General features: G+C 42.6%; 1 protein-coding gene across 1 annotated transcript in view; it reads right to left on the bottom strand.

Moving 5' to 3' along the window:
- Positions 1 to 7,500, bottom strand: part of LOC143286664 (synaptotagmin-17-like) — a 53,546-nt gene that overhangs the window by 25,098 nt on the left and 20,948 nt on the right. Inside the window, exon 2 of the mRNA XM_076594302.1 lies at positions 1 to 466. This exon is cut by the window's left edge and continues 575 nt beyond it. Within this exon, the coding sequence (XP_076450417.1) occupies positions 1 to 466 (466 nt within the window). The remainder of the gene's footprint in view (positions 467 to 7,500) is intronic.

The raw sequence follows: 7,500 nt of genomic DNA, 5'->3' as shown, positions 1-7,500 counted from the left end.
CCGTCCAGAACTCTATAGGCTTCATGTCGATCACGGGAGTGGCGTGTCGCTTGCTGCCACCACCGCCGCCGCCGCCGCTGCTGCTGTACGGGCCGACGACGCTGTCGGCGCTCTGGCCGCCCACGGAGGACACGGAGTCGGTGCGGGAGTAGTAGCCCTCGCTGCAGCAGCTCTTCCCGCCGCTCTCCGCCGTGCCGCTGCTGCTGGTGCTGGTGTTGCTGGTCGTGGAGTCCAACCGCTGCTGATGCTGGTGAAGGTGAGGGGGGTGGTGGGGGTGGGGGTGGTGGGTGGAGGAGGAGGATGGTGGTGGGGCGGTGAGGACGGGGTGCTGGATGTCCAGGCGTTGGGCGGCCGTCTGCTTGGAGTCCTTGTGGTGGTTGTCGTCCTCCAGCCCCCAGCACCAGCAGCAGTCGCAGCACGACTGGCAGGGCAGGGCCGCCGTCACCTTCTGCACCAGCTGACACGACTGCGTGCACACACACACACACGAACGCACGCACGCACGCACACACACACGTGCACACACACATATCGCAAATGAACAAGGATTAAATCAACGGTCAACTGGACAACCAACACACTCTCGCCCCTCTCAACGCCCTCCCCTCCACCCCCCCGCGACTCCCCCCTCCCCACCCACACACACAATTATTATTTATTTCATCTTTTGCTTATTCATTCTTTCATTCATTATATTTATACTTCCATTATCATTATTATTATCATTATATCAATACCACTACAAGCACAACAACAACATCAATACTACTACTACTGCTACAACCACTAAAAATCATTGTATTGATCATATCAATGCCACTATAATCTAAGCTAAAAAATAAAAATAAAAAAAGGGGGAAAAAAGAAAAAGGCCTACGGCAAGACCACCACCTGTCTTATTCGGATCAATGAAGGACAAGGGAAGGACCCAGGTGTGGGGAGTGTTGACAACACACAGAAAAACTCTGTCAGGTCAATGCCCTACCTTCCCCTCCCCTCCCCCTTCCTTCCTATCAATCACCATCAAACACGAACGGAGGCCTACAGATACACACATGCAGGCATGGACACGCACGCACGTACGCACACACACACACACACGCGCACACACTCGCACACACACACACACACGCACGCATGCGCGCGCGCATACAGACAGACTGACAGACGCCCCCCCCCTCCCCGCGTGTGCGCGCCCCCCTCCCCACACACACACTCACATACACACATCTCCCCCCCGCCCACACACACGCACACACACACTCACACACACGCACAAACACACATACCCTTACAACTCCTCCACCCCCACCCCCCACACACACACATATAAGGAGTCTCATTCTTGGTTTTAAATCTCATGGAAAAGAAATGGTGAGTGAGTGAGTGAGTGAGCGAGTGAGTGGGAACTGAGTGTGTGTGTGTGCGCGCGCGCATGTGTGTGTGTGTGTGTGTGTGTGTGTGTGTGTGTGTGTGTAGTGATTAATCATTATCCCGATCTTGTCCGGTTTTGTATCCAGTGGCTCAATACAACATTTCCACGTCACTGAAGATATCAGACAACAAATGCTATGATAAAACACACACACACACACACACACACACACACTGACCAAACTCTTTCTCTAACACACATCACAAACACACCACACACACTGAAGATCAGTTTGGTATCCTGTGCATGATAAAAGCAGTAGTTGAGTGCACGAGTGAGCGGGCGAGTTCTCTTTCCTTGGATTTGGTATGAACTCGCGTGTGTGCTTTGGCGGACACTGATGACAGTAATGACAGTGATGATTAGACATAATGATAGCAAGGACTAATCATCATCGTGTTCATAATTTGCTCTGTATTCCTCTATTCTTCTTGGCCTGCTGTGAAAAGTAACAACAGAAAGAGGGTGGTGGCAAAAAAAAAGAAAAAAAAAAAAAGAAAAAAGAAAAAGAAAGAAAGAAAGAAAGAAAAAAAAAGGGTGTAAAAAATATTAATGTCCATGCTATACTAATGATGTTTCTACTTATCAGATTTCTTTTTATCCCACGTAAGTCGACTTTTACCAAGATTCTTTAGGTCTACCTCTATCTGATTTCTTCTTGTGACTTTATCCTCTTTATTCTTCGTTTTCCCTTCTGTTTATGTTTTATTTAGTTACATGATGAAACTATTTTACACTCTTTGTATATTTTTTCTATGCTGTTCTAAATGTGTTTAATCATATGCTTATGCGCATGTATGTGTGTGTCTAAAAAAATGTGTGTGTTTTTAAGGAATGTATTTCTTTTTAATCTAAGAATTATTTACTTGATATTTTTATTGTTTGGTGGATCATGCTTTTTTTTAATTCATTCTGTGAACGCACTGGATTGAGCTGTTGTAATGTTTTATGTTATGTTTATATCTGGCTCGATGATGTAAGGCGTTTTCAGCAGCATTAGTACTGGATATCGCGCCATAGAAAAGTTATGAATTATAATTATTATTATATCTGCTTTATTTCATTTTGCAGTGTTGTACAAATCTCAGTTGGCTCTCAAGGCCTTACCAGCGCACTGGGATCATGCAAGGGTCAGGCATGAGCTCCTTTGTCAGTGTTTTTATGCCGATGTTGTGTAGCGTATATGGGTCAGTTAACACGCCTTGGCACCCCCTTGAAATTGATACTGAAACAGTTTCGAATTCATATAAGAGATTGACATATTCAGAGAATTGGACCAGTTACCACCTGCACTTAAAACCTTGACAAGAACGACAAAGGGAACAGAAAACACGATTATCGTCTTTTACAGATTGTTTCTTAAAATCAATAAACACGGGGGAGCAAATAACAAAGTTATTCTGATGCAATGGACATTGGAAAACCAAATTCTTGTTTAGTAATAGTTAGGATGAAAAGTACTGTGCGATTGTTTTAACACCATAAGACACCAGCAAGGTACACTTTCAAACCAATGGTAACAAGCACGAAAGACAATGAATTTCCACGCTGGGTAATGGTCATAATAACCGGTTCTACGCAACGCCCACCGACATATTAACAGTCAGGAGTTTGGCCCAAATTCCTTTCCGTTACCCCCCACCCCTCCCCTCCTCCAAACTCTCCCCACGTCCTTAGCACCAGCAGTTCCAGCAGTCACACACACACACACACATGACAGGCGTTCAGTCTTCACTGAGGCCGTGATATGCGGTCTCTACAATATGCACAGCTCGGAGCACTCGACAGAATGGCGGAATCGAAATGTCAGCGTTGTTACTGCAGACACAAAAATCATTTCGGAAAAGCGTTTTGTGTCAAAACTGTCGAAGTGGGCGTCTGGGTAACGTCAGAGGTGCGATCCATGTGACGGCTATTTCCGCTGGTGTTTGGGGTGACGCAAGTGTGTGGATCGATGTGTTTTCAACATTACCCCCCTTCCCCTTTAGGAGCCCTTTATCTCATCGTTGGGGAGAGAAGAAAAACATCTTCTGTCGCAAAACCCTTGTCAGTTTCGACCATCAACACTTTTATTTTTGATTTAGTGCACGATGTTTCTCTGGTTGGCGAGATTTAGCCAGAACGAATCTTTTCTGCTGCGAAGGTAAAGATAGTTCAAGCTGCTAGAAGCAGCAGGCACTGTTTGCTGCAAAATTTGTAACCGGGGTGAAAAATGGGTCATGTCCATTTCGGCCTATAAATTTCGCCATTTTCCCTCTGACGATGAGAAACTTCTCAAACTTCCAAATAAGAGTATGTTGATTAACAAACAATGAGGCCAGGAGATAAAATGATTAACAAATAGTAAAGAGTGGTAACTCTCTCCATTCACAAGGTACACAACTTCAAGTCAGTGCTGCTTACGCAACCCATTCAGCTAGCACACAGGTAAATAAAAGGTACATTGGAACAAACCCAGTCACATTTCTTTTCGCCCTGAGTGACTCTACTCACCATCGTAGCTTGAAGAGTTCACCCATACCCGGATTTAAAAATAAATCGAAAACACAGCTTTCCCAAAAAGCTGTATATCAGTGGCACTGCTTATTGAACCCACCCAAACCCCGCCCAATGTCCTCTTCAAGACTTTACATTAACCCATTTCATTTTTTTGCTGGATTTTGATTGATACTGAGCATGCGTTGCTTTGACCAATGGAGGGGAAGAAGAAGGTGGGGAACTGCTATCAGAGGGAGTGTGACAGGTAGTGCACGTGCGCTCGTGTTAATCACTGGTACCAGAAGCACAAAAAAGAGTGTGTCTCGGAATGGCTGGGGATTCTCCTGTGACATGTATATGACCTATCCTCCCTCCGAAAATGAAAGAGCAGTAGGTTTGCGGATAACCAACCCCTGATCCGGTCGCATTTCATTGACACAGGCTCTAACTGACTGGTGTTGAAATGCAACATTGGCGGTATTAAGGGTTGTAGTTTGATGAGATGAGACGTGGAGGGGGAAGGGAAGGCCACAAAAAGTGAGTCAAATGAAAACATAAACTTTGCTCTTTCTTTTTTATGTCATTTTTTTTAACGCGCTTTCAGCTTACTCCTATCAGAATATTGTCCCAAGTCATGATAATCAAAACAATAATGATAACAATAGAAACAATGACATAAATTCTCATCGTGATCATACAACCCGATACAGAGATTTCGACCCATCCCACCTCTCACCTTCTTTTTAAATGTTTTCATTAAATCAAAACACAACACAGTGACTTGGTAAACAGGCAGCAAAGACGAAATGTTCCACAGCCTTTTCTCCTCCCCCTTCCCACCGACACCCTTCTCACTCCCCTATCAAAAAACAATAACAACAACAACAGCAAAACCATTAAAAACAACTACAACAACAAAAAGCAACAACAAAAAGCAACAACAACAACAACAACAAAAAACCCCCAAACAAACAAAAACCCAAAGCGATGTACGATATTTTGCTACAGCAGAAAAACAGAACCGAGTCCCTGTGATTGAAATAAACTAAAATTTATTGTTGCTGTTCTTGTTCTTGTTATACTGTCTAAACAAACTAAAACCAAGTTTGCATAATGAAAAACAGAACAACAATATATACAAACTGGAGAAATACCCCAAAGCCAGAGTTTTCGCACCGAAAACAAGCGCATCCTAATTATTGCTGCTGTGCACCCAGTTTCTGAACAGACCGCCGGAGAGTTCAGCGGCCAGCTTGGAACTTGCGCATGCGCATCGAATTTTTACTCGAAATCGCGAGCAATGCCAAAGGTGATCGACGAAGGCAAAAGCAGCAAACATAATCATGCTGTCCTCCATTTCTTCAGCTGATAGCCTCCATTGCTACAACCAAACTCAGCACAATAAAGTGCCATCGCATGCAGAATAAACAACAACAACAACACAATATGAAGTAAAAAGCAAACAAAAAAAGAAGTCTGCTGTTTCGCATGTTCTGCCTCTCTCGATCGTCGATGATGCTCGCAATTTCGGAGAGCCAATCAACTTCGAGAGCACAGATCACGTGACGTGCCTCTGTAAGTCACGTAAGCACGGAACTCTCTCTCTCTCTGTATATATATATATATATATATATATATATATATATATATATATATATATATATATATATATATATATATATATATCCGTGTACCCGAGTGGTGTATAAGGGGGCGGTACAAAAGAACTAAGTTAATGATACACTGTATTAAAGGATAGACAAGAATCCCCGCGCACAGGCCAGGAACATATAGAGGCCAGTCAAAATATTTCAGCAGTCGTTAACGGGTCATTTCACTCTTATCCGCAGAAAATTTTATGGGCGTTGCATTCATCAGACAAAACCGTAAGTCAGCTCAGCAAAAACTTCCGTGTTGATGAAAATAAACATGTCTGTAGACGTCAACTAAGTGTGTCAGTAGGTGACCGGAATTCTATGTAGGCTAGCTTATTATTTGGCCTAAATCATCATCATCATCTCTCTCTCTCTGTCTATATATATATATATATATATATATATATATATATATATATATATATATATATATATATATATATATATGTGTGTGTGTGTGTGTGAGTGCGTGTGTGTGCGTGTGAGTGTGCAAGTGTGTGTGTGTGTGTGTGTGTGTGTGTTCCATTGTTTTGTTTCTTGTTGCGTGTGTCCTCTCCTCGTTTCATTTTGTAGAATATATAACAGTGTCAGTCCCGTCATTACACTAATACTACTACTACTGCTACTGCTACTCTTTTTTTTTTTTTTTTTATTTTATTTTTTTATAATATATTTCGTTCATATCATACATCAGCCGCAGGATATTAACATTCAACCAACGAGACATTTGACAACGCTACAAAACTGAACTCCTTATAGCAAAATCCTAAAGTGGGCCGAGCTGGAAGCGCCATCAATTCTGAATTAATCTGATTTCTCAAATCAATAAAAAAAAAAAAAGAAAAAAAAAAGAATTCGCTCCACAAAGTAGAATCAAAAAAAAAAAAAGACATCTGAAATAGCATAATAGGCACAATGTTCTGACATCAGTCTTAAGAATCATGTTAATCACTGACAATCACCCTCTCCATTTTACATTTTGTACTCTATCTTTTCCACATTCTGTTCTCTCTCTCTCTCTCTTTCTTAGTCCCCCTCCCCCTTGCTCCCCCCCTCCACCTCAACCGCCCCCCTTTTCATTCGAATATACAGAAATGTCGATTTCTAATTAATAATAACAATCATCATTATGATAGAAATGATAATAATCCAAATAATAATAATATCATTTATTTTCAGTCTAATATCATCATCTTAGATGAACAGACTATAAATAAACAAACGATAACGAACGTGTTAAATTTACCCGGCTACATCGGATTACAGCAGTCTAGCTGATATCTTAAGGACTGCGGGAGAGGTTGTGATGTGAAGCTTATCGGTGAGTGGACCAGTGGTTAGTTTCAGTTTCTCAAGGAGGCATCAGTGCGTTCGGACAAACCCATAATACACCCTCCATAACAATCTGCGAGGCAGATGCCTAACCAGCATCATAACCCGTCAGTCCGGCCTTGAGTGCATATATATATATATATATTTGTGTACCTATCAGAGTGGATTACTTCTACAGGATCTTGCCAGAGGACAGCACTCAATTGCCACGGGTTCTTTTCCAGTGCGCCAAGTGCGTGCTGCACACTGGACCTCGGTTTATATCCACACATGTGACTTGTGGAGTGCCAGGTTTGGTTTGTGTGGCTGATTTGTGATTTCCCACGCCTGCTGTCGAAATGGTATTGACGCTGAATGCTTTGGTTTATTTACTATTTAATATGATGAAAAATAAAAATAAATGAGAGAGAACTCAGAACTCAGAAATATTTTACTGCAAGGCCACCGGCCTGTTTGCAAAGGAGGCACATACATACAATTGCGACACACAAAATACCGAAAATAAATGGGGGGGGGGGGGGGGGGGGGGGAACCAATGTCATGGACACAACATTTCATAACTGAAAAAGTAGACAAAGATTATTGGCTCGTGACATTTCC

The sequence above is a fragment of the Babylonia areolata genome, chromosome 1 (assembly GCF_041734735.1).
Source record: "Babylonia areolata isolate BAREFJ2019XMU chromosome 1, ASM4173473v1, whole genome shotgun sequence".
NCBI lineage: Eukaryota > Metazoa > Mollusca > Gastropoda > Neogastropoda > Buccinidae > Babylonia > Babylonia areolata.
This window is presented reverse-complemented; position numbering and strand designations above follow the sequence as displayed.